This window comes from Zosterops lateralis, assembly GCF_965231275.1.
Source record: "Zosterops lateralis genome assembly, chromosome: Z".
Classification (NCBI taxonomy): domain Eukaryota; kingdom Metazoa; phylum Chordata; class Aves; order Passeriformes; family Zosteropidae; genus Zosterops; species Zosterops lateralis.
In genome coordinates, this window is record NC_139800.1 from 81,876,723 (window position 1) to 81,903,561 (window position 26,839).

The 26,839-nt window shown below is 42.4% G+C and overlaps 1 protein-coding gene across 6 annotated transcripts in view; it reads right to left on the reverse strand.

The window, feature by feature from the left end:
• Positions 1-14,060: 14,060 nt before the first annotated feature.
• The window catches only part of LOC310922377 (ribosomal protein S6 kinase alpha-6), a gene marked incomplete at its 5' end in the record, with an annotated part of 36,750 nt that continues 23,971 nt past the window's right edge, over positions 14,061-26,839 (reverse strand). For 4 of the 6 annotated variants that reach the window (XM_083882886.1, XM_083882885.1, XM_083882883.1 and 1 more), the window contains 10 exons: positions 14,061-19,058; positions 19,902-20,042; positions 21,082-21,199; positions 21,897-21,973; positions 22,362-22,523; positions 22,962-23,120; positions 23,777-23,866; positions 24,323-24,448; positions 24,727-24,851; positions 25,901-26,003. In XM_083882886.1, coding sequence (XP_083739012.1) covers positions 18,933-19,058; positions 19,902-20,042; positions 21,082-21,199; positions 21,897-21,973; positions 22,362-22,523; positions 22,962-23,120; positions 23,777-23,866; positions 24,323-24,448; positions 24,727-24,851; positions 25,901-26,003 — 1,227 coding nt within the window. In that variant the 3' untranslated portion in view covers positions 14,061-18,932. The remainder of the gene's footprint in view (positions 19,059-19,901; positions 20,043-21,081; positions 21,200-21,896; positions 21,974-22,361; positions 22,524-22,961; positions 23,121-23,776; positions 23,867-24,322; positions 24,449-24,726; positions 24,852-25,900; positions 26,004-26,839) is intronic. The other 2 variants (XM_083882884.1, XM_083882882.1) reach the window with 1 other exon arrangement.

Consider the following 26,839-nt stretch of genomic DNA (forward strand, 5'->3'; position numbering starts at 1 on the left):
ATTCTCTTTCTCAAGCTTGGTGTTTTTTCTGTTTTGGGGTTGTTTTTTTTTTCCTTTCTGCTTCCTTTGTGTTTCTTGTTTGCTTCCCAGGATGGACACATCCCATCCCAGCTCTCTAGCCACAGGGAGGCCCTGGATGGGGAGCTTGGCTATTCAGGATGAGCCTGGAGTAGATGTCTAGGGAGTGGATGCAGCCCGGGGAGGGCACTTACAAATGCAGGACTAACCAGGGAAAGCCTTTGCATAAATCAGTGTTTAAGTCAAAGGACAATTTTTTTATTTTTTTTTTAATTTTTTTTTTTTTCCAGAGACCTGGGATGTGTCCTTTTTTTTTTAAGCAGAGGATGCAGATGAAGCCTGCGATGTGGAATCTTCCTGAAGAGGCCGTTCCTGGAGGATAATGTCGTCCAGAGGTTGGAAACCACAGCACTTGTTCTTTGTGGACACTGGCCAGGGATTCTTTTGTTGTTGTTTGCTTTTTGTTTGCTTGTTTGTTTTTTAACTCCGCGTTGGGAATAATCTCCGAGAGACAGTTTCATAAAATTTTACATTAATTTAAGACCAAAGTGTATTTTATTTGTACCCTTGCCAGGATTTTGAAGTCTCCCTCCCAGGCTCCTGTCCCCTGCTTTAGCATCTCCAGAGACTCCTTTGATGCTCCTAGCATGAGAGATCCCACCACCCTACAACGCCAGAGATTGTCGGAGTTGGAAACTTTCCCAGAACAAGTTTGTTGGTTAAAGGGCTCTATCTGTGATGAAATATGGCTCAGTCCACAGGGTCTTACCTTCAGTACTCTCCCTCTGTTGTCTCAGACATCACACTTGACACGCTCCTCTCTCCTGTAAGAGACACCAAAGAACTTTATTACTGTCAATAAAATTCCTACTGGGGCTCAGCGTGGCTTTGCCTGTTTTGTCCTCAGTGCTCCTGGAGTTTTATAGCCCATATTTAAGGCCATCCTGGGTGGAAGTGACCTGGTGGTGCCCTGTGGTGGCTCTGGGGCAGCCCCTGCCCTGCCCAGGTGAGGACACGACCTGAAGGGAAGCAGCTCTGGCAGCAACAATCCCTGGGCAGGGAGTGCCAGCCATGGCCTGGGCTCACCCCCAGCAGGTCAGGGAGGGGATTCTGCCCTGCTCAGGTGAGATCCTGGATAGGGATCCCAATATAAAAGATGTGGAGATGCTGGAGTGAGTCCAGCTGAGACCACGGAGCTGCTCTGGAGCCAGGCTGGGAATGTTCACCTGGAGAAGAGAAGGGAGACCTGAGAGCCGTTCCAGAGCCTAAAGGGGCTCCAGGAGAGCTGGAGAGGGACTTGGGACAAGGGATGGAGGGACAGGAAGGAGGGATGGATTAGATTGGCCACAGCACAGTGTGGTGGGGCCAGAGCCACTCCTGGGTCTGTGGATAAGCCACAAGGAACAGAGGGCTGTGTGAGGGGCAGGGTGGGGTGCAGGGCCTGTTTTGGGGTAGGGCGTCTCGGGGGTACAGGGGGGGCAGGGTGGAGAAGGTGTTCAGGACCAGAGCTGGGGTGCAGGATCAGAGCTGAGGTGCTCAGCAGTGCTGGGTGCAGGAGCAGTGCTGGGGTACGGGGCAGTTTTGGGGTGCAGGATCAGTATCACGGGTGCAGGATGGGTGCTGTGGGTCCAGGATTGGTGTTGGGTACAGGGAGGGTTTGGGGTGCTGGATCAGTGCTGAGTTCAGGGCAGTTTTGGGAGTGCAGGGCACAGACCAGTGCTGAGTTCAGAGCAGTTTTTTGGTTGCAGGGCGGGTTTTGGGGTGCAGAGCACACATGGACATTGTGTTCAAGGCAGGTTTTGGGGTGCAGGGCAGGTTTGGGGTGCAGGACACGCATGGATATTGTGTTCAGGGCGGTTTTTTGGGCGCCGTGTCTGGAGCATCGCCCGGGCCCCGGTGGAGCAGCGCCATCTGCAGGCGCTCCCGAGCACTGCACAGTGCGCTCCCCCTGCCCGCGGCGCCGCTTTTCCCTGGAATAACAACAGCAGCATCCCTCTTCTTCCCTGTGCCGCCCCCTTCTCCGTCCTTCTTCCATGTGCTGCATCCTTCTTCATCCTTCTTCCCTCTGCTTCATCCTTCTTCATCCCTCTTCCCTGTGCTTCATCTTTCTTCCCTCTCCTGCATCCCTCTTTCATCCCAGGAACCCTCTGGGATGTTCCCCAGGCTGGGGGACCCTCCCGACCCTTTACCTCCAGCCGTGGCCGCCGATAACCCGATGCCAAACCTGCTCTAGAAGCATTTTCCTGGAATCTGGGGCTCTCCATGTGGGAGCCATGGCGTGGCTGAGGCCAATGAACACAGAGCAGCCTCACACTGTGGCAGGGAAAAGGCACAAATTCAAACATTAAAAAATGGCAAAATCACGTTAAACCCCCAATATCTGGGTGCTGTGACATCATAATCCAGTATTGTTGTGGGCAACATCTGATAAACTCCTGTTAGATGTCATTCTGAGAGAGAGTTAAGGGCTGTTAAAGCATTAAGGAATTAAACTTTCTGCTTACCAAAGTCACCCTTCTGGCTGAAGTCACTCTAAAATAGCACTGTTGCCTCAAAAATTATTTGTCGCTGCAAGCAATGGTATTTCTTTTCTGTTAAAATCTTTTTTAAAGCTTTTAACCCATTTTTCTGCGAGTCCAAAGCATCATTGTTCTTAAATAACAGCCAAAACCTGCCCAAAGGTTCCTGCCTTCACCCTTGGCTCTGGTAAAACTGACCAGATTTACCCATTGCTCACTTGTGTCAGGACTTTTCCACTCTACATTGCCTAATAAATGAATTTTTTGGGTATGAGCTGAGCTGTGGGAGTTTCAGCAGCTGCCCCTGGCCTGATGACCACTGGAAATGTCCTTGGGGCAGCTCCAGTCTCACCCTGCAGGAATGTCCCAGCTGCCACCACCTTCCTCCTCCATCCTGCAGTTCTGAATTGCACCAAAGGTAGTAATAAAAATAAGCCTTCCCTCCTGCAGCAGAAAAATTAAATTTGCCATTATTGTGCCTTCACACAAGTCCTCGTGGAAGGATGGGTTCCACCTGTGTGAAGGGACTTTATTTCATATTGCACTGGTTAATACCAATGTCTTTGGAGGTCATCAGACTCAACAGTTAAAAAAAATTAACCTGAGAATTTACAGCAGTTAAATACAGCTAAATAATTAATGATGAGGAGATTGAACTTCCCGTTGAGATTGGATTAGGAGCCAATGTGGGACACCACTGCTGTAGAGCATCTTTCCCTGGGGATCCTCCCAGCAAAAATCAGCTCCTTTATTGCTTTCCATATCACTAATAAAATATGAAAGGAGAGAATACAATAATATTTTCATATCATATTAATGACCTTCAGAATGCAATCAGACTTGCAGCTCTGGCAGAGCAATTTGCTAACATAATATAAAACTGTTAATATGATATGAAGGTCACTGAGACAGTACAAAAATTAGTGTAATGACAGCAACTAACCTGGGCCCTTCAGCAGCAGGAACAATTAACTTCCAACTTCATTTCTGCAACCTGTGCCTCGCATGGCAGGGGCTGCTGGACCCCAGACTGCTTCTTCACAGGCTTTGAGTTCACTTTTCTCCTTCTGCAGGGCTGGAAAAATACTTTTAAGAGGCCCTGCCATGATGATCATGTGCCTTCAGCTCCTTGGAAGGACATCGCTGCAGCCAGGTAAAGCAGGTTTCTAGAGGAGGTGGAAATCTCTAAAAGACCCAGTGAGAAAAGCTCCAGATTCCATAAGATTTATGAGAAATAAAAGAAAAATAATATTTTTAATGGAACTGAGAATTTAAAAATTAAAATATTTCAAAATGTTATTATTTTGCTGCTGAGGAAAGCTTATATGTTTACTTTTGGTAGTTTAAACATCTGAATGTTTAATGTCCAATAAATGAACATCCAATAGAAAAGTACTAAACTTTAAAATCAAGGATTTTTAGATTATTTTAAAGAAAGCCCTATTCTGAAGCAGGAAAACTTTGCTTTTCACCAATTAATGTTCCTGAGGCACTACAGAGCACGGAGGACAGGGAGCATGTTAAAGTCCTTGTTTAAGGGTCTTCTAAAGAATTAGGTCTGGATACAAGAGAGACTAAACTCTGCTCTTGGTCCAGGGTAAATTTTAGGCCTCTTATTCCAAGTCTGTCCATTTGACCTCACCTTAAAAGCCACCAGTACAGGAGAAAAAACTGCAGATTTCTCTCTGAAATGCCCCACTGATTCCCAAAATGTTCCCTCATGGGAACACAGAATGGGAGAAAAGAAAATAAAAATTACATGAGACTTCTCCTGTGTTGAACTCCTCTTCCAGACTCTCCAAAACTTTTCTCCTGTCTGGGGCTCCCCTAAATTTCAGCATACACAATATCCTACAACAAGGCACTTACAGCTTAACAACTTTTTCCATGGAAAAACCATGTTGTTTTATAAACTTTGGATACTTTGGATTCATTTGATGCCACTATAAAGGACCTTCTCAAAACTTTTTGGGAGAACAAAAATAAAAGTTATTCTTTCATCCATGAGAGTTTTGTCTAATGACACCAGCATCACCATAACAAAGTGGTGATGGAAAAGTCCCTGTGAAATCTCTTCTGAACAGCAGGAATGGTTTTGTTTCCATAAAAGCAGCTTTTCTGCAGGGCTTCAATATCCTGAATGACAAACACAGCAAGGAAAAGAGTGTGGGAAGCCACTCTCCAGCTGCACAATGAGCAAGAGAGGAATCTCCTCCTGGAGGTCCTTTTACTGCCTGAGCCAAAACCCCTTTATATGTATTTTATACAGGGATTGATTGGTATTTAATTAACCTCCACTTTATGCCACAGTCAATCTTTAATTAAATGCATCCTTAAGCGTAGAATTTAGAGCATCACCAGAATGAGTTTAAGTGCAGAGAGGGATTTTATGTTTTCCTCATAAACAAGAGACAAGGAAGGAGGGAAATTGCTGCTTGGAAGAAGGAGCCTCCTCAGCCAAACACAAAACTCTTTGCTGGAGCCATTCCTATAGAAGGAGACGTCCCAATTCCCTCACTGGGTGGGGATTTATGGAGGGGGAGCCCAAAGCAGCAGCAAGTTTTGGAAGGAAGGAGACCCCCCCCAGCTCCCCTGAGCTCTTTGGACCTTCAATTCTTTGTGCAGCCTTTGAAAAACAAACTCCAGGAAAGAAAAGAGTGGGGAAAAAACAAAGGTATTATGGACAATTTTCTAATGTAAACAGCAGTGATAAATTTTAATATCTTAAGTAGGTAAATATTGTTTAAATAAGACCCAGCAGTGAAAAAAAAAATCATTATTTTATAGTTTGCAATGAAAGCCTGTGTTTGTTTTCTCTGCAAAATTCTGAGCCTCCTTACACAAAAATGCTGATCATAACAAAGTTTAGAATCCACTTCTTTTCCTTTGCCTTATAACACTCATCTTGCTCTGATTGCCCTGGGTGGAACCCCCACTCTGGTCACACCACGGCCTGATTTCAAACAAATGGTGATGACTCCGAATTTTTCCCAAATTTTGCCTTTCACAGAGGTCAAGAACCACCACACAGGTTTTGAGCCATTATTGGCAAATTTATTAATACCAAAGTGATGATTTAGGAGGAATTCACATTATGGATCACTCACATGAGTAAAAGATATCCTTACCAAACAAGGCAATCTCAAATCAGGTGTAATCATTTCCAAAGAGGAAAAAAATCCCTTCATCCCCCACAGAAAAGAGCCTCCTCTACAGGGCAGTGCATGCCCTCCATTTTCACACAGATTTTCTTAAAAAACACATTTCTCAGGCATCCCATAGGCAACTATTCAGGGTTTTTCCTGGATGCAGCCTCGCATGGAAATCCAGTGATCCCCAGAGCCCTGCTGGGTGTCCCGACAGCACTGGGGTTCAGCAGGGTCAGAGTGAGCCCAATCAATGCCCCTCTGCTTCAATCCCACCAATAAACACAAATTAATGGGCACATACATAAAGACTGGCATTAAACTGTCTGTTTTCTCACCTTGTTTGTTATCTGTATTCCTGTGATATGGAGAAATGAACTTTGCAGGTTAATCCTGTCATTTTAACACCTTTGGGAAGGGTTGGAAGGGACATAAAACATCATCAGGTTCCAGCTCCCTGCTGTGGGCAGGGTGACCACGGTGTGTGGGTTTGAGATGCTGTCCTGATGTAGAGAAACTTCTTAAAAACAAAAAAAACCCCAACTTTTTTTGGTGTTTTTGTTGACAAACCAGAAATTACTGAGTGTTGCAAGTGACAAGCAGGAATTTTGTTTACTGGAAACATGAACTCCACACAATGTGAGGCCACAGCTCAGTCTAGGGCAACACCATTTATTTTTATATGTGTCAAGAACAGGGAAAGGAGAGGAGAGAAGCAGAAAAGGATAATCCCCAGCTAAAGCGGGGAGAATTTGGTTTTGACCAGTGTGGGACCACAAAAATCAGAAGTAAACTAAGAGATACTTACATTAGCACTAACCCCAGAGTTTCATCTCACCAGAGCAAGTGATGGTGTACATCAGTCCAGATTTTATCTCCATTAGTGCAGAAGTGCCTTTGGGGCTGGCAGACACGTGTTTTGGCTGATTTGGGACCTGGGCATTTCTCTCTGCACACAAGAATTGCTCCCCAGAAGAGAGGCCCCCACACCAAGTTCTCATATGGAGGATTTGTCACCCTGTCTTTCTCCCAGAATTAAAAGCATATTTGTTTTGCTTCCAGAAAACCAATTACACACAAAGCTCACCTCGCCTGAATGAAAAATAAGAAAATTGAATGTTTTCCTTGTAATATCCCAAAAGCTCAGACAACCCAGCTGACTTCCATATTTTATTTGAAAGGAAAAAGGAACCCATGTGTCCTGGCAGATCTGTGCTAAAAATTGCACCTCATTGTGGCTCCAGATTGAGGGATTTTTCCAAGGGCAGGATCTCAAGTGCAACCATTTCTTTTCAAAGTTGACAAACATTTCTATGGCTCCAGACTTGCAATGGTGGAAGGTCACAGGCTCCCTTCAGTCCCTTTGGGTCTCTTTTTCATAGACGAAAGGTCTCACTGGGCAACTCGGCTTGGAGACAATGATCCATGAAGAGACTCATGGCTTTCCAAGAAAATAAAGTCTGTCTAAATCATTTAAGCAGGATAACGCCTTCTTCCTTCGTGGAAAAAAGTGTCTTTCACTGCCTGTCTTATCTTTGTTATATAAAAAAAAACGCCTTTCATTCAACTTGCAGCACAATGATCTCGTCCTACCAGTGCTAGACATTCCCTCTGCCCGAGCCCATGTCTCCTAGCATTGGGTCTCCAGCATGAATAATTGCTCTGCACAGGCTGGCAGTGGGCAGGGAGCAGGTTTTCCTGACATCCCTACCACGGGCAGCCTTCCCTCATCCCTCTGGCTCCATTCCCTCTGCCGGGCTCGCTGCGGAGGGAGGTGAGGAAGGAGAGAGCAGAGATGGATGTAGTGCCATACCATACTAAAATCAGCACTTCTGCCAGCATCCCTCATTGATCCATAGGGAAGAGACTCCAGAATTCACCCAGCTGCCCAAAATCCGGGCACAGTCCTGCCCTTCCAACCTGTGGCTGCTTCCATAACTGGAACAAACTGAGCGTGCCTGGACCATCCCTGGCTGTCACCCTCTCGAGGGCTGCACCCAGCTCCTCCTCCACCCTGAAATGAACCCATGGGCTCAGCTTCATGTCCCTCCTCCAAGATTAGCCAGAAAGAGAAGCCATTTCTGCCAGAGCTAATCAAAGGGGGTGATGAAAACCCTGGTTAAAGGCAATAAATAATGAAACCAACTCTTAGGTCAGCTGTGATGTGCTTACACAACTCCTGACATCCCTACAAAACAGCCCAGATGGAAACGTGAACCTTTCTAAAGGATAAGGGATTGTACTAGCAAAGAGTGAGCAGGATCCTTGATATTCTGACATTTGAAATATTCAAAGTGAAGAGAATTTCTCTATGAAAGTGTCAGCCTTAGTTCAGCCAGAAACTTGGCACTTGCCACAGCAATCACAACTCAACCTCACCTTTAGGATCAATCACCCCCCTGGCCTTACAGCACACCATGTGCAAGTCCCACACCATCCAGGCACTAAAAAAAGAGCTCTTTCCCAATAAACCAACAACCTGAGTGTCATCCCAGCCACCTTCAGCCCGAAATTGCTGCCAAACAAAAACTTTCTGCCTGCTTAAAATAGATATCCTCAGTGAGCGCCTGCCCCTGCATCCATTCTCCATGTTTATGTTATATTCAGTAATTTGCTTTGTCTTCCTGATATTTAGGATTAAATCATTATATTTCCAGCTATTTCCCCATAGACATTTTCTTAAATAGCTTACGTTGCAATAGTAATAATCCTTTGGATGGTCCAGCTGATTGTTCACCTGATTTCTTTTCACCAGGGTAGGGCTGTAAATTAGATCTCTCTTCTCCAAAGTTTTCTTGGATGAATGGTTTCATTAATAAGAAAAGAAACAGAAATCGATTCCAGCGTTCAAAAGGCTCCAAAGAAAAATAATTTCAAAGTAAAGAGAACTTAGGAAATTTCAAAGCCCAGAGGAAAAAAATTAGGACCTAATCGGTTTTCTATAAATCCTAGCTTAAAGAATAAGGGAGAAATACAGCAGGTTAAAGAAACTTGCCAAGAAATGCAAAAAATTCACAGGTAGATATATTCTAGTGTTTCTTTCCTGATGATGCTTTTTAGGATAACTTCATCCTCTAAGCCTTTATGAAATTTTTTTTTCTCTTTTGTTTCTAATCTCCCTTTCTACTCTCCTCCAATTACTGAATTCCATCTGGCCTTTTATCCCTGCATCACAAATAATGTTTCTCTCCCCGTGATCTCCCACCTTTGCCAAGCAGCAACCTGGGGGACACCCAGGTCACATCTCACCTTGTTGGTTCTTCAAGGTTTTGTGTCTTCTCCTGAGGAGGAAGAGGGGCTGTGAGGTGTAAACCCAGCTCTGCTCAGAGGTTACTCCGTATTCAAGAGATGCTGGGATGTTCATGCATTTGTGCACTCCCAAAAAAAGGGAAATTTGAAAGGAATTTTTGTTTTGTTGACCCCGCTGCTGAGCGGGAGTTCTCACTACAACAGGAGCTGCTGGAAAACACTTTTTCTGAACAGTTTCCAAAGGGTCACTGGCAGCAAATCATCCCCTTCTTAGCTCTGGATAATTTGTAAGGACGTTTGGAGGCTTGTGCTGGGGTGTAAATCATTGGCAGCACACAATTGATTCATGGGGAATTTCATAGAGTTCACTCTCAACTCCAAACAATTACCACTGGGCTGATTTGAGAAAATGTCTCTTCCCTTGGGATGAAAGCATCTAAATCAAGCTCAGTTTCAAGCCACAAAAAATTAATGGCAGGTATTGCCACCCCACAGTGCGGGGAGCTGTGGACATAAATCCCACCTTGTGGAATTTTATGCATCACCCAGTTTCAAAATTTATATTAAAAGCTCACCTAAAGTATGAAAAACACATTCTAGCAATTTAATTGTCACGTAAATATATTAAGTGAAATATATTAAAATATATTTATTATTTACCCAATATATTAAAATAATCAGAAAAACCATGGACTTATAAAAACATGTATCTTTGATGTTGTATCATCCCAGGAATAGCTTGGGCATGTCAATTTTTTGACAGAGTAAAGGGCTGCTCATCCAGGGAGTTGGGGTTCAGAGCAAGGTGTCTCCAGAGCATGTTTTTGTCACCACTTCGTCTAAAGGACACAAAAAATGGATTGGAGACTCCTGGAAGAACATATGGCCACAGGATAGGGAAAACTATTTGTGATTTAGTAAATTATTCCAGACTTCAATTGATCCACTTTGTGTTTTCTTCCTCTTTACTTTCCAACAATTTAGGACATTTTTTTTTAATTAAATACAAAGGCCTTGGCACGTTTCAGAAAATTAATCACTTTTGGCATTTATTAGCTATTCATTTCTGTTTAAAACATGTTTTATAATTCATTAAAGTACCTCAAAAATTAAATTCTTAACAGCCGTAGGCCCAAATTATATTTAAGTAAGAAAATTAAGCACAGTAATAAATAGCAAAGAATTCTGAAATATTAATTTGGCCTGTAGCATTTCAAATGTTTATTTGCAATAATTAATTTGAAACCAAGTTTACATTGCCTTTGCCAGGAGTTTGCTGGGAACTTTGAGTTACGTTACTAATTTCCTCAAATCTGCCCTTACTCCCTCCCTGACAAGCACTGCCAGCTCATTTAAATTAATTCTTTCAGCTATTTTGGAGTTTGATCATTTTCCATGGGGCACAGGGAATGAGCCAGCACGCTCTTCCTGGTCTGGTGCAGGGGGAATTAGCAGCTGGAGCTGTTAATTAACTCGTGGTTCATTTTCTGCTCCCCCCTCTGCAGCAGGAGCCTGAGCAGCAACATGAAACCTCTTCTTTTGGGTTGGAAGGGACCTTTAAAACCCATTTAGTCTGACCCCCCTGCCACGAGCAGGAACACCTTCAGCTTGAGCATAATGTGATTTTCTAACCTGGCAAAGCAAGATCTTAACTAATTTTTATTCCTAAATCGTTGTCTTACTATCAGAATTTAATGAGGTTTTCTATCATACAGTTTGCTTCAGATGCTGAACCCTGGAGTATCAGAGCATTTTGAATTGCAATAAGTTTCGTAATGAAAACAGGAAACATGCACAAATTTCTGTCTACAAGCATACAGGTGTTTAAATCACCTTTCCCAGGTGGTTTAATAGCTTTTAAGAATCACTAAAAACATACAGCTGGTCTCTACTTGGATCCAAAATATTTCTGTTTACCTCAAAAATTTGCATTTCGAGTTTTTTGCCCGAGATAAGAAACTTCCAGATTGGCCTTGTGCTGCTGTTTCCAAATCAGAAGTTTTTGTGCTTGGCTGCACCAATTCCAGCTCAGGAAGAGCAGAGGAAGAGCTGCAAGGGGGAAGTTCCATGTCCAGGCGCTGCCCAGATATTCCCGTGTGGATCCGTGCGCTGCCCTGGCCCTGCCCCTTCTCCCTCCTGGATGGAACAGCCCTCCCGGGAATGCTCCCAGCCCAAACCCTGCCAGAGCTCCGGGAGAGTTCGGACAATGGTCCAGGGCACAGGGTGGGATGTTTGGGGTCTGTGCAGGGGTAGGAGTTGGACTCAGAGATCCACGTGGATCTCTCCTAGTTCAGGATAATCTATGATTCCATTATTCCTGCTCCTCCTCCTTTCCCAGGACTGGGAAATCCTTGCCAAGGTGTGACCTCTGTGTTAAGGGAGATGCTCCGAGGCTGGTCCTGCCGGCGCTGCTTCTCTGCCCCTCGGCCAAGAGCAGCAGGATCTGCTCCCGGAGCTGCAGATACGAAACTGTTCTATTAAATTCTTCGGGATATGGATATGAAGGGATCACACAAGCCCATCCCACAGGCAGGAAAACAAGAGAACCAGGAGAACAAGAACTTCTCAAAAAGGAGAAATAAACAAAATGACAAAGCACAGACTAATTCCAACAGGCGCAACCGAACTGCAATTCCCGGCCGTGCATCCTGCAGCCGGGCTCCAGGAGGGATCAATCCCGGCGGGAAGGCTCGGGGGCCGCTTGCGGGGCGCTGCCTCCATCTCCTGGGGGCTGCGGGGAGCGCAGCGGATGCGCCGGGACCTGCCTCGAGCCGGCATGGGAAACACCGGGAATGCCGGCACGGGACCCGCACATCCCCCGGGACAGCGAGCACCAGGAGCAGCACAGCAGGGCTGGCCGACATCCCGAGCGGATTTGGGGTCACTGTGACTCTGTAACCACCCGGTGCCCGTTCCCCCAGAGAAGGGCAATGAAGAATTGCGTCCCCCTTTCCCCACGCTGTTCCTCATCCCCGCTCCTCGCTGCTTCCTCGCCCATGGAATGACTGAACTCAGCCCCAAACAAGCAGACGAGGACACAATACGCTGTTTCTAACGCCTTGCCACGAGGTCAACTTTCAGTTTAGTTGCCAAGACCTCCAAACAAGGCTTTCAGCACAGCCAGCTGCCAAGTTAGGGATACACAGAGCCTGGATCAGCACCCTGTAACTGAAATTACCATAAAAAAAGATTCAATAAAACGGGAAGGGACCTTAAAGCCCGTTTCTTTCCATCCCTTGCCATGGGCAGGGACGCTTCCCCTATCCCACGTTGCTCCCAGCCCCATCCAACCTGGCCTTGAACACTACCAGGGATGGGACAGGCACAAGCCTGTCAAAATTAGACTGATTCCCCCCACAAAAGCCTTAAGAAGCGATAAACCCCCTTAAATTAAGAGATATCCCTCCCTCTGCAATTCCAGCCATCCCTGCAAAGACCAGGACACAAACCCGAGCGCTGAGGGCCACCAGAGCCCAAAATTCACCTGTTCAGGAATAAAGGAATTTGCATGGTCAGCCAGCGTTAGGGCATTACACTTCTTGTTTAAACACAGCTTGGTGCAGAACTGCTCTGGGGTAGAACACTGTGCATGCCAAAAATCAAAGAGCAGGCCCCAAAACAGCTCTGGAGAGTTAAAGATTTGCTCCAAGGCTGGAAATCCAAACGACCCCAAGGGGAGGGAGCTGTGAGGGATCTCCTGTCCAAACAGTGCTTTAAGGGACTGCAGAACTGACCTCACCTCTGCCAAAATCTTCCTGAGTCTTTCAAGAGGCCCACAACAAGCCCCAGCCTCTCAGAGAAGTTCTCCAGAGGTTCTGGAAGGAAATTGTTAAAATAAATGCAGTATTTTGGCAAAACTGCCAGCATTACACCTGCTCCCTCTTTCTGCCACTGCTGGAGCAAGCAAAGGTGGGAACATCTTTACCTTAAAACATTTTGCATCCCATAAAAACACAAAAGAGACGTGGGAAGGTGCCTCTTACACTCATAAAGCTTCAGAGATGAATCATGGGGAAAACAGCTCCTGAGAACCAAAATTTGCAGGAAAACAAAGAGCAGGATACAATTAAGGCACATTCTGGAGTCTTTTAACAGTTGGCTCATTCCTGTCCTTGGTTTCTCCAAAATTTCAGTAAGGTTGGCTTTTAATCCTTGTCTCCTCCCACCCAGCAACACCTTCACAAAGCCTGCAGATCTCAATACCTGACACTCAGAGCTTAAAAAAAAAAAATCTGTATTTTCATGGTTTTGTCCAATTTGATTCGTTTTTCCTGCCTATCTTGAATGAAACCAAACTAATCACCACAATCTGGGAAACTTGCACCTGCTGTCTCCTCTGTGGCTCCAGTCCCTCCCTCCTTCTGCCATACATGTTGGTAAAAGCAGTGTCTTGTGTGAGCAAATAGCACCTGGGAGATGGACCTGAGGAAAAGGTGAGGCAAAGGGAAACCTTCCTGTCCATTCAAAACAATAAAGTATTTATAAACCGTTGTGAATACCAACAGCACCAGCAGTTACCAAATACCTCAGCAGGATTTTAAACCCAGTTTTTAATGTCATTCCTGCCACTTGTAATGCAAGTATCTACTTTCAAATGATCAAATATGTGCGGGAAATTATTTCCTCTTAATATATGGAGTCAAATTTAATAGGTACTTAAAAAACAGAGGTAGATGATCCCACCCTGAGGTAACACATCAATCCTACCACTGAATGTCTGTTTTGCTGCAAGTGTGGCATGAAACACTTGACTGAATATAAATTTATAAATAGCTCTTGATGCATGTGAGATGTTTGGCAAGGTTTATGAAATAATTCATATACATTTAATTTGGGAATGTTTGCTCATTGTTTTTTATATCCATTTGAAAAACAGAAGGAAGCGAACTTTCAAAGCAGAAGTGATGGATTTCTGTCAATTACCAAATGTTAGGAATTTGCAACCCTTTTATTCTAGTACTCAAGGAACTGCCAGCTAATTAGAACTGTACCTTTTTGATTATCCAGGGAGTTTGACAAAAGTAAGTACAATTTTGAGGTTGTCTTTGGTGTGTTGTAATTGAAGGCAACAGTGCAAAGAGAAACACCACTGCACTGCCAGACCCAGCCTTGCAAGAAGAGAACGTAGTACAATGCAAACTTTAATGTCAATATATACAGAGCTTTAAAGAAAACATTTCTTTTAAAATTAAATGAAATAAATACAGTATGATACAAAATCCACAATATGCTTAAGAGAAAGAAATGACAGTTACAATATCTGATAACGGGGACCTTGTGTAGAGTTTCATCTTTGAAGTACCTCAGAGAGCATGGAATTCATTGCACACTGTTCTCAATTAATGCCCTTTATCGAGATTTAGCCACGTGCCAGGAGTTTCAGCTCTAACCAGAGCATCAGTGCAAGATGCCAAAGTGCTTGGGACATTATGACAATGCAATTAATTAATTAATTAGCAAATACTGCTCAAAAGCCTAATGCAAAACACCCAAACCTCAACACTTGGTCCTGCAAAGCAGATCCACCTCCAGCATCCTCGGTCCTCGTGTGAAAAACCCCACAAGAGGATTCAGGGTTATTCAAACTCACTATTGGTAATAAGCTGTTGCCCAAAAATTAATGATTAACAGACTCAATCAATTAAGTATCTTTTAAAGCTCTCAGAGGAAGTTTGCGCTCGTTACACAGGAAATATCTCAAGAAACCAGTTGCTGATGATTTTGTGGGGGGACTTTCCAATTATGCAAATTATTACAATACTCAATCAGCTTCAGCCATACATTAAGGGTGGGGGAGTTTCAAATTTGTATCTGTTCCTCTATTTGGAGAAGCAAATATTTTAAAAATAACTGGAGCATGGACAGATGTTGATGCAGAAGGCTGGTGTGGTATGAGTGAAGTGCAGGGGTGCTACCAACAGCTATCAGTGCACACCTAGAAGAGCTTTGGAACAAACCTTTAAGGAGAATTTTGTGGGTTTAACCCTACAGAGCTCCTACAGGATTACACAAGGACTCTATTATGAGCTTCAGAAGCTTTCCGGAAACTTTGAGAAAGAAAAACCTGCTCCTGCCTCACCTCCCACAAATACCTGCAAACTTTTAGCTCTTGATAGGACTGGAAAGCTTAAGTGCTACAGAAATACAAAAAACCTGGTGTTTGCATTCATGTTTTAGCCTAATTTCACTGATGCAAACCAGAAGAATTATTATAATCTTGTGTAATTGATTTCACATACCTTTACAGACCAGTCTCTAAGTAGATTGCAAGGAAATCTTGAAGTTTGCTAGAGGTTATTTTAACTTTTAGACAGTAGAAGATCAGCTTTAAAATTTAAAAACAAAAGTTGAAGATCAGGTATTAAAATATGGAAGACAGAATTCAAACTCAGCATGACTGACTCAGGTGAGGTTTTGGATTCCTTCTCTGGCTGCAAGAATATTCAAACAGAGGCCTCAAATGAACAGCAGGATCAGCCTCCTGCATCTCCTGGCTGGACAAGGGGAATTTTGTGATTTTGAGCACAACGGGAAAAAGAAGAAAACCACATAAGCCACAGGGCAGTGGCTTGACTGGACCCAACCAGGAAAGCTCTCAGGAAGGGCCCTGTGACCCCACCATGGGCTCACCACAGTGGCCACTGCAGTTTCTGGATACAGAACAGGAATATAAGAGAATTCCTTACTTTATATCCAAAGGAAAACTGAACGTACAAACTGAGATATCCCAGGGTAAAAGAACAACAAAAGAGGTCCTGAGGCCACTCCACCTCCAGTGGGAATCTGCTTTCTGTGTGCACCAGAGCTGGAACTTACTGAGAACAATCACCACCAAACACCAGAGGCAAGGGCTCTTTTGGCAGGAAACCGGAGGTAAAATATTCTATCAATAAAGATTTAGTTCTGTGGAAATTCCTTTAGTCTGAATGCCTACTTCTGGTGCAATTATGAGCCTTTGTGAAATTTTGACATTTTTTTCTAACTCAATAAGGCAGTAAGAACATCATCTGTTTGTAAACTTGAACGGTGCCCAGATGATATGAAATAATTTCCATCAACTGCAGCCAGAGCACCTTCCCATTTCCCACCTGCTCTTCATCTCAAACCTTTAACTGACAGCTCACAAGCAGACCATGCTACTTTCAGATACCAAAACTTAAGCTGGGAAAGAAAGGGATGAGAAACAGGCAAGGAATTCCTGAAGGAGCCTCACAAAGGTGATTATTAAATACAGTAAAAGTAAACTGCAAGTGAACTCTTTCAAGCTCCTGCATACCCCAAAAATTTCCAAGACTGATACGCTGAAATAGTCAGAATAAGGGAACTTTTCCCCAAAAATAAGGATTATAATTGGCATACCAGGGTACACTGGCCTGTCAGATACAACACATCCATGTGTTTTCCCCATGATAAAACAACTTTGTAACATTGCAGTGACTGAAAGGCTGCTTTTATCACTTGCACTTGCACAAAGGTCAGCAGTGATGTAACACAGGGATAACTTTACAGGAGATGTTTTAAATAACTCTGCAAAGAACCAAAACATCCACCTTGTTTGTGTTCTTTTCCTCTCATCACCTTTATGCTGCACATCAAGGACAACTTGAGTCCCTTCAGCTGCTTCCAACTGCTCTGTGCAAAATGCTTTTAAGGTGCTTATACTGTGGTGCTTCTAAGCAAACTAAAAGAAAATACCAACAAAAATACTGTAAATTACTCATGGGCAAAGCCATTAAAGACCAGCTGTTGCCTTTCAGGAAAGCTGAAGACAATTGAAGTTTGACATTTTCACTGTATTCCAGGCCTTGTATTAGCTCTTATGCCCAACACAACTTTTAGGACTACATTTCAACCCACATTACTCCTTGACCTGGGCTCAGAGGGTTTAATTTCCACCATTTTTGCCTTTTTTTTTTTTTCCAAGTGAATTCAAATTCTTCTGGCAGTCATCTTTAGATTTACCTAAAAATGACCCTGACAGAGTGCAGACAAGAGGCTTCCAGGCATTCTTGCTGGAAAAGGTTTTCAGTAAGGAAAAGGAGGATGAAGCAACTGCAGAAGGGGCAGGTTTTGTACTAAAGAAGCAGCTTTCCAGGAAGCAGTTGTGTTCTTTGATAAGCTTTCCAGCATTTCAAATAAGCACCTCAAAACCAGGCACAAACAGCCCCTAGAGCTTCCAACATCCATCAAACACTCAAGGAATTCCATCCAGGGGATGTTCTGCGTGACAAAAAGAGCACACCTATGTTTGCTATGTCATTAAGTCTCAAATCTACATATATTCATACCTAACTATCTGGCCAGATAATGTCCATCTTCCCCCAGCACAACAGAAGAAAGCAGCTTATCTAAAAGTACTTCCAACACCACCAAGTCCTTCACAGGTATAAGCAAAAACCAGCCAACACCTCTTGTGAGATCTGAGTTATCACCACCATTCCTGGTGCTTGGGCCAGAATTCTCCTAGAAGTTTTTTTGGTTTGGTTTGGTTTTTTTGCTGTCTCAAAACACTGATTTCTGTCAGCCTTGGGGACTTGCACTTGAAAATTCAATGATGACAAATGAGTCTGAACTACTTTTGAGTTCTGGTCACTTCACAGTCTAATGTCACTAATATATTTAATACTTAAAATCATCCTGCTATGTCACTACGATTGCTCAGTGTCTACAACACTTGAAAACGCTTCTAAATGTATCTCTGAACGAACTACCAGCGGTTAGCATTGGTTTTGAGTCAGGAAACCCCAAGGTAATTCTGGCCCTGAAATGAATTCCCTCTCCACCAGAGCCTTTAGGAACAGCTGAAGTCCCAACACCAGACAGAGAGGGTGAGTGAGTGCTGGCCACAGGACGCTGAAAGGAATTTGTCCCTAACTGTGAAATTTCTTGGTCAGAATTCCCTTATCTGGGCACACAGCAAGGCTTATTTATTTTCCCAAGCTACCTCTACAGTTAGGCAAAGAGAATTTTGCATTTCTGTTCTGTAATATTTGTACATGCGGCAAGAGAGTCAGAGAGAAGCAACCTTCTATTAAAAATAAAATCAAATAAATAAAAAATAAACCCCAAGTGCCAAGTTGGTTATAATAAAGTGTCAGTTTGTCTCATATACCAAACAAACCTAATATCAGGTGTATTTAGTGGAAAGACTGCTGAGGAAAATAACACAGTAGTTGTACTAATGGATGGGAAATATAAATAACAAAGGATTGAACTGCATGATGTTGTTTTGAAGTGGCACCAATGTTTCTGAGAGCCTGAATTTTGACAGTTTATGCACATATTGACTTTCTCCAGCTCAGTGCAGGACACAATTTATGCTCACAACCAGAAATGTTCATTTTCCTGTTAGAGGCCATAACCAGCATTTCTTTTGGGTCACAAGAGATTAAATTGAAGCGCAGATCTTGTACATCCCTTTGATTTGTTTTTCCACAGCAACTCCTCCGTTACTGGCACCATGCAAACACAGATCTACCAAATCAACAGTGATGAATTAACTCTGGCACATCACATTGCTCAACTCTGCATAATAGTCATGGACAAGGGTAAGGAATTGAGTTGAATCAACGAAGTGCCCAATTACAAAATTAAGAATTTGCCCTTCACAGTAGGGTCTAAAGGTGTGAAGCAAGAAAACTCACACTGACACTTTATGTACAACTTGGTCACTGGCAACGGTCCCCTAAACCATTTTTTTTTAACTGAACCCAGCAAAACTATACAGAATGTGAAAGAATATTTGCAACAGATCTCAAAGGACAGTGTAGATAAATCCATTATGGTGTACCTGATGTTTAAATTAACTTAACAGATACGGCCTGTAAAACGAACACAGTATGAACCTGTGGATTTTTTTTTCTTTTTAAAAAAAGGACTTTTACAGAATTCAAGTAGTGTAGCAGGAAACCATAGATGCCTTTTGATCACAGGTCAGGCAAAACAGAGCCACTTGCTGGGTTTTCCCCTTGCTTGTGTCTGCTCAGGTGTCCCAGTGGATCTATAAGTCTGTGGATGTGAGCTTTTTCATGCTCCGTCGCTGAGCTAAACTGGAGGCTGCCACAGGCTCCAGCACTGGCTGAAATGTCTTGTGGTTCAGTGCAGAATATGTAGCAGCCATGGCTCCCTAGAGAAAAAAATAATACATAATAAGGATTCATACATATACAAGTTTTAATCAGAAAATAGAGCAATTGAACATTAAATACTCAACTAACTCCATTAAAATCAAACAATACTTGTGTCAGGTCATGTGAATTCTCTAAAGTTTGTTAGGAAAAAAAAAAAAACTGTTGTTGACTCCTTCCGATGCCTAAGCATGGGTGCCTGAGACTTCTTTCTCCTTCTTTTGTATTTCTTTTGTATCCCTTAGATGTAGGAGTCACCTGTTAATGTAGGTCAGAATTTGTATCTTTTAAGCCAGATTAGCACCAATTTCTCAAATACAGCCACTTTAGTGGCTACTCAGGTCCTGACTGAGGAGACAACTCAAGAACTACCTTAGAGAAAACATACACAAAAATCTATTGCTCTACACAGAGGTTAAAAATAATTAACTAATTTAATTTGTAGAGGGACTTTAAACAAGGCTATGTAGGACAGGGGAATGGCGAGGACAAGGGGAATGGCTTCTTTCTGCCAGCAGGCAGGGATAAATGGGATATCGGGAAGGAATTTCTCCCTGTGAGGGTGGTGAAGCCCTGGCACAGGTTGCCCAGAGAAGCTGTGGCTGCCCCATCCCTGGAAGCATCCAAACCCAGGCTGGACAGGACTTGGAGCAACCTGAGACAGTAAAAGGTGACCCTGCACATGGCAGGGGGTGGATGGCCCAGCTTTAAGGTCCCTCCCAACCCAAACCATTCCACGGATTTCTCTATGTAACTTAAATGCGTTGATACTACGGAAAACAAATAGGAAAGAGAGACTTCTTCAGCCCCAGCTGAAGCAGCAGCATCCCAGGTGGGTTTACCTTTACTAGATGTGGGGCATCTTGCCTGTTGAGCTGATAATGAGGCAGCTGGTCTCTACAGGCAATCCAGGAATGCTTCAGCACCTGCTCGGCCGTGTACCGCTGGTGGGGATCCACGTGCAGCATGTGTGACAACAAATCCTGCAGGGAAGGGAAACACAAGGATTGCTCAGTCCAAACCATCTTAGGTGGCCTTTAAAGCAGCAGGGATGGCAGCAGTGAGAGAAGCACCCGATGTGGAGGGATTAACACAATGCCAACACACAGAGAACAGCAGACAAACAGGATCATTCTGTGCCCTGACACAGCAGAAGGCTGAGAACAATGTGTGGTACTATTGGAGCAGTTCAACAGAGCCAGCCTTGATTGCAGAGGAACTCACTGTTGTGCCTTTCATGTTTATTATGAATATAATCTTTAAAAGACTATTAATCCTATTCAAATGTAGCAGGCAGATTTTATGGAGGAAAGCTATTATTTGCAAATCTCTCTCCTTGTTCATTCTGCACTTTGGGCTCTGCTGACTCCTTACAACTGAATTCAGAGACAGTGAGACACCAGCAAGAAATTTTTCCTTCAAGAAGCCACATAAAATATAAAGCCAGCAGCAATGGACATTTGTTTTTGCCTGTTAGAAGCATTAGCAATAAGCTACTGATTAATTACAACATTGGTCCAAAGAAAAGGTGGGTGGGAAGGGCACAGAACAGAGACAGCAATAGTTTGAAATAACACCAAAATATGAGCAAGCTGACAGAATGTTCCCTTTGTTTTAGGTACAAAATGTGAAGCATTCTTAAAAACACAGAACTGAATTTCTCATGCTAAGACAGAAGCAGCCAACAAGCATTCTGAATCACTCCTACTGAAATGAACAAGTAGCGCAGTTCCAAAGGATCGGGAAAAAATATTTAAACATTAACATTAAATATTAATGTTGATCTTTTTAAAAGGTAGCACTGGTGATTAAGATACCCACAGAAGGGGTCAACATCATCCCAGGGAATCCATATTGATTACAGATGGAGTCTTTAAATAAAGTGTTGGAGCAGATATCCTTCCCTGCAATAAAGTCTGCAGATAATAACAACGAACTACACTTATAGTGCAGTCTAGCTGATAAAGCTCAGTAGACTTCATTGGAATTCTACAAAAATATAAAACCAAAACACATTCACACCTTTGCTGCATCTGAAACAGTGTCCCAGTTGCCTCCACTTAGAGAGAATTTTCCACTGCCTATCCGTACTAGGATCTCCTCAGGAGTATCATTGGGACCATTGGCAAATGGAGTATAGCTGGTCAAAGAAAAAAAAAACAAACAAAAACACCTTGTTAGATAAAAACTGCAAGAAATTGGTAAAATCTTGTGAATCAGAATCACTATCCCACTGCCAACAGAAATATATCACAGAATATACACATACTATTAAATATTAGTATTTCTAATATTAAACAGAAAGTACAGATTTATCAAAAGAATAATTTCCCATAGACAGGATTTAGCCATAAGGCTAATAACCTGCTCTTTTTCTGTTCGAGCAGAATTCAGCAAACATCTCTCATTTTGGCCACTAGATGCTTCCTAGAGCTTCATCAGGTTTGAACGTTTAAGAAACTCCAGAGATCACAACCCAAAGTGTTCTACACAAGAATGCAGCAGGGGCAGGAGACACAAGGTGAGTAGAGGGGATGGGGTGGGAGGACAAGAGGCTGGAGGATAAAAAGAAACCCATCATGTATTTTCACAGATTCAATTCCCTGCTGAAAACTGGGGGAAGTCTTTTCACCCCCAAGTCATGCACTACGGGAAGAGAAATCTTGATCCCACTTGTGAGATAAACGTGGTTTATTTGGCTTTGACTCAGAGCTGCCTGTCCCGCCTGAGTGTCTGTGTCATTCTATGAGCCCATGCCTCACCATTTCTATGGAAGCAAGGATTCAGGCAACATTCTGGGATTTTAGGTAAACAAAACAGCTCAGAAATATTCTCACCCTGCCAACATTGTGTAAAGGAGAACTCCCAAGCTCCATATGTCACAAGCAGCATCATATCCCTGTCTCATGAGAACCTACGAAACAAAGAGCATTTAAGACTTGCCAGATATTAAAAAACAACACCACAGCCTATGGAAAGGTAAAACCAACCCTGGATCACATCAGAGATTTGATTCTTGATTTTCTAATATACAGGTTGCAGTAAATACCAACAATATTTCTTGTTCCCAGGTCATCTCTTAAGGTTTTCAACAGGCTCACATCCTATTTTTGAGGGTGGACTCCGTTGTTTTTAAAGCAGGTTTATAATAAACACATGCCCAAGTGTTTAAAAAGCATGTGTGATTATATTTAAAGAAAACTAGCGGAACTGTTTAAGTTTTTTTCCAAGCATTGCTGAAAGGTTTAAGCATTTGATGCACCAAAAACAGCATAAAGAAAACACAGAGCAGCTTGAAATACCTCTGGTGCCACAAAGTTTGCCGTGTAGCAGGGAGTTAGAAGTAGTCCATTTTCTCCTCGAAGTTGTTTCGCAAATCCAAAATCACAAATCCTGATGGAATCAGCATTGTTTGAATCATCAGTGTATAAGATATTACTGGGTTTAAGGTCTCGGTGCACCACCTTTAAGCAAAGACATTAGAAAAGCCATCATTTAGGAGGAGCAGGTACATTTGTTTGTAATTTACAATTTATGAAAGCTATTCTCTAGATTAAGATACTTATGATAAAGACCTATATAACTTTAAAGTACCCAAACATTCTAGTTCAAGTGATGTAACAAAAACCTCCTGGCTGGTAATACAAACTGGAACTAACATCACCATTTGGCAGGAACTAACATCACCATTTGGCAACAAGGAGAACAGGAAAAAAAATCTGATGTTTCATAAAGAGTCCAAAGGCTTTGCCAGGATAACAGGGTAAGTTGTTTACATTATTCACCTTTGTGATAAAATACAAAACCCTGTAGCAAGAGAACAATCCAAGCAAAGCACACAGGGCAAGGGAGAGGTAATTTCAGGTCTGTGAGGCGGCTGCGGGGTAGCAGAGCTCACTCACCCCCTGGCAGTGCAGGTAGTCCACGGTCTTGGCGATGGTGAAGAGCACAGCACTGGCCTCCCGCTCTGAGAAGAATTTCTGCCTCAGGATCCGGTCCAGCAGCTCCCCCCCCTTCATCAGCTCCGTGACCAGGTAGATGAATCTGCCATCATCATACACCTGGGGAGAGGTGGAACAGTGCATTCCCACAGAATACACCCCGAGCTATTAAAAGGCAACATCTGCAGTTACACATTCCCCAGAAATCCCCTCCTCCCACAGCAGTGGGCAGCACAAACAGCAGGGACTGCCAAAGCTGGGAGTGCAAGGCAGCTCATGTGTCATCCTGGGAGTTCATGACTCAAGCTGTTAATTCATCACTCTCCATTCAAGTTGTTAATTCATCACTCTGAGTTACATTTTTCAGTGTAAGGACTTCTGTTGGAAGAGGTGAGCAGCCCTGCAACTCCCTACTGCTCTCCCTTCCAGGGTCATTCTGGCATAGACAGGACAACATGCAGGCCAATGCTTTCTTTTCTTTTCGTTTTTTCTTCTTTGGTTACCAACACACTGGCTGCTCCTTTGAAACAAGTAGAAATGCGGCATTTCTAACCTTTACATCATTTCTCACTTCAGGCTGGTTAAACAGGCTTTAGAAAAAAAATCAGTATCAGGACAACGTTGTATTTTGAAACACACCCTGTACTATTACATACTGTTCTCGCACTCGATTTTTCTATGTAAAAGAAACTTAATGAATCCCAATAAACTGCCTACATCTGCATTTATTTTTTTAGCACTGTCTAATAAGAGGCAGCAGAAAAGGAGGTACATACATCCTTTAAAGTAATAATATTTGGATGTTGCCCATAACGCATGAGAATCTCAATTTCTTCTGAGGGATCCCTTTTGCTTTTATCAATTATCTGCAAAATATAACATGAAAAACAACTTGCATAAGCAAAGTCTATTTAATAAAGACATTTTTTTGCATTTATATTCTCATTTAAACAACAGAATAAAAAAATTCTAGAGTTCATTACTTCTTACTAATCATAAGTAATTAATCTTCCAGCTTCTAATCCCATTTATTCATTTCTTGCTCTATCCTTGTTAAAACTCTATCATTAATGAAGCCTATCCTCCACCAGTGAACAAGGAAATGCACTGGCCTGAAGCATCACAAATTCCCTACAACTCAATTCCACCCTTGTGAATGCCATTTTATTTCAGGTGTTCTCATCATTGTACAGGATTTCAGCTTTCAAGATTGTAACTTATAAACACAAACAGCCACAATAACTGGAAAATTCATAAATACAAGTTTTCAAATCTACCAGCTAATACTTTCAGAATGTCAGAGTGGAATTTATGCCAATTACCTTCACAGCAAACTCCATGTTTGTAGCTATGTGGATACATCTCTTGCAGACAGAGTAGGAGCCTACGCCAATATCTTCCTTCAGTTCGTAGACATCAGTGAACTGTGCACTGTTTCCATGAAGCTGCTTTAAAAAAACACAGGCAAATGGTTATCTAAAGCAACAGCATTCTCTTTGCCATTACACTGGTACCAACAGCAGAAATTTCTCCTGCTTGCTCAAGATTTTTCTTTGAAATTCTGCCTCCAGAGAAACAGTAACTCACTTCTTAAAATCAAGAATATGGAAGTATTTAATAAGACACGTTTTACAACTGTCTCCTCAACAAAGCAAGAATAATTGTAAATAATGAATATTGGTAAGCCTTTGACATGTAGTAAGTTTCCCAAAAAGGAAAGCATTACCTGGACTATGGGCAGGATATTGGCGAGGGGTGATATTTTATGGTCTTCTACAGTAGTAGTTGCAACGAAACTAAATCCCTTGAAGAGCTGGTGGGCATTTGCACTGGGTGGGACCCCTGGAGAATCTAGGGGCACACAGACACACAGTATTAGTGTGGCTACATCTCAGCAAGACCATTTCATGACATTCAGGAGAGGTATGTTATAAAAACCATCTTGAGGGAAGGGAAGCAAACAAGAGGAACACCAACATTAAATAATAAATAAAATTTCTAGTTTGTTATCTGTGCTCTCTTACTTCAGTAACAATCACAAACAAGTATTCCAGGGCTTAGATAAAAACTGCAAAGCTCTGCAGGAATTTATGTGTGAACACATGTTTTAAGGAAGAATTTTACTGAAGCAAAAGTACTTATGGAGAAGAAATAAAGATCATTGTCAAAGCTCAACAGCTTTGTAACACAGAAGAGCAACAGCAGAATTGCTGGTTCAGTGGTAAATGAGCTGCTGGCAAGGCACAAGTGAGGCAACACAAGAATATGCAATTAGTAAATTTTCACTGAAAAAAATATCACTGAATTATCATAATTAAGTTTTCCTCAGGTTTTATTTTGTGCACCTCTGAATCCACTGTCTGAAATCCCACAGCAAGCACAGCTCAGTAATTTTGTGTAGCCTATTAAGTGCACAGACCTTCTCCACACAAATGTGGGAAGAGGGTTTAGAAGCTGCATGCAGCAGGAAAAAAAATTCACAAAAGAAAACCTGAAGTGAAACTTGAAGCAGACCAAGCAATAATAATGATGATCTTTCTTTAAGCAAGGCATTCTCAATGAAATACTGACCCTAAAAAGAATCACTGCTGCAATCAAATTGAGTTTACTTTTAGTATAAATACTTCCCCTCAAACACTGCACTGCATGACTTTAATTATAACTAGAAACCATAGTCCAGCTTTTAATATTCCAGTTATTTTTTTTCTTCCGGAATCAAAGATTAGCAAAATATTCAAAGAACAGAAACCTGCTGAGGAGAACATCCTCCTTCAAAGCACTGGAACTCTGGTGCATCCTTTTAACTTTGTCCCTGGCTTTTCTGCCTGTTGTTTTAGCATTAATTTGACCCTCCTGTCCCACACATCTCACCAATTTACAGCCATTTATAGCATAGTTACCTTTTGGTGTTTTCGCTGTGAATTCTGGATCAAAACAGAAAGTATCTTCTGGCTTTCCAGAGGCAGGTTTGAATGGAGGCTGTATTTCTCTTCTGAACAGTTTCTGAAAGGGAAGGACAAAGATTTAAGAGTCAATGAAGCTTCCATGAGCACTGTTATTTTGTCAAAATAAAGGGTAAAGGACAAAGACCTCAACCAGTGTCAGGCAAATCCCACTTGGCAATGAATTGCCCATTCTCAAAGCTCTAATCCAGGTTTTTCCTAATCCACCAAACTAAATCAGGGGAAGATCCCAAATCTGCAATAAATTCCATTTACAGCTAAGGAACAGAGAACTTCATGTCAAAAAGATGTTGACTCCCCATACAAAATTCAGGAAGTTCTAAGAGCATTTCCTTGCCATTTCTCTCCTCCTTTTAGATAGACCTATTTTGCGCATTTTTTTTCAATTTAACCTTCCTGCAAAAAAAACATACAGTATACTTTAGTTAAAAAAGCTGAACCAACTAAACCAACCAACACCAAGGAACGGGAACCTAAATTCATCCCAAAGAAATAGAGATAAAATACTAAAGTGTCATCAACACCACTGGAGTGAAATAAATACAAATTATTGTCAAACTGAAAAAAAAATAAACAAAAAGAAAAGAGAAAGAGCTAGAACTGCTGAACTTTCAAACTTCCCTGCTGGTATTTATTTCAACATCAGTCCCTTCAAAAGGAAAAAAGTAAATAATCAAGCCAAACAAGACAACAACTTCTGAAGTGTATTCACATAAAGAAGAGGAGTTTTGCTATTACTAATAACTTGTTGCTGAACAAACTCTGAGGGAGCGGCTGCCTGAATACACTTAGAAAATAATTTTTCAGAAATAAATACAGGAGATAAATAGATGCATAATGATGAAGGGCTTCAAGAAAGAGGTTGCTGCAGTTCTG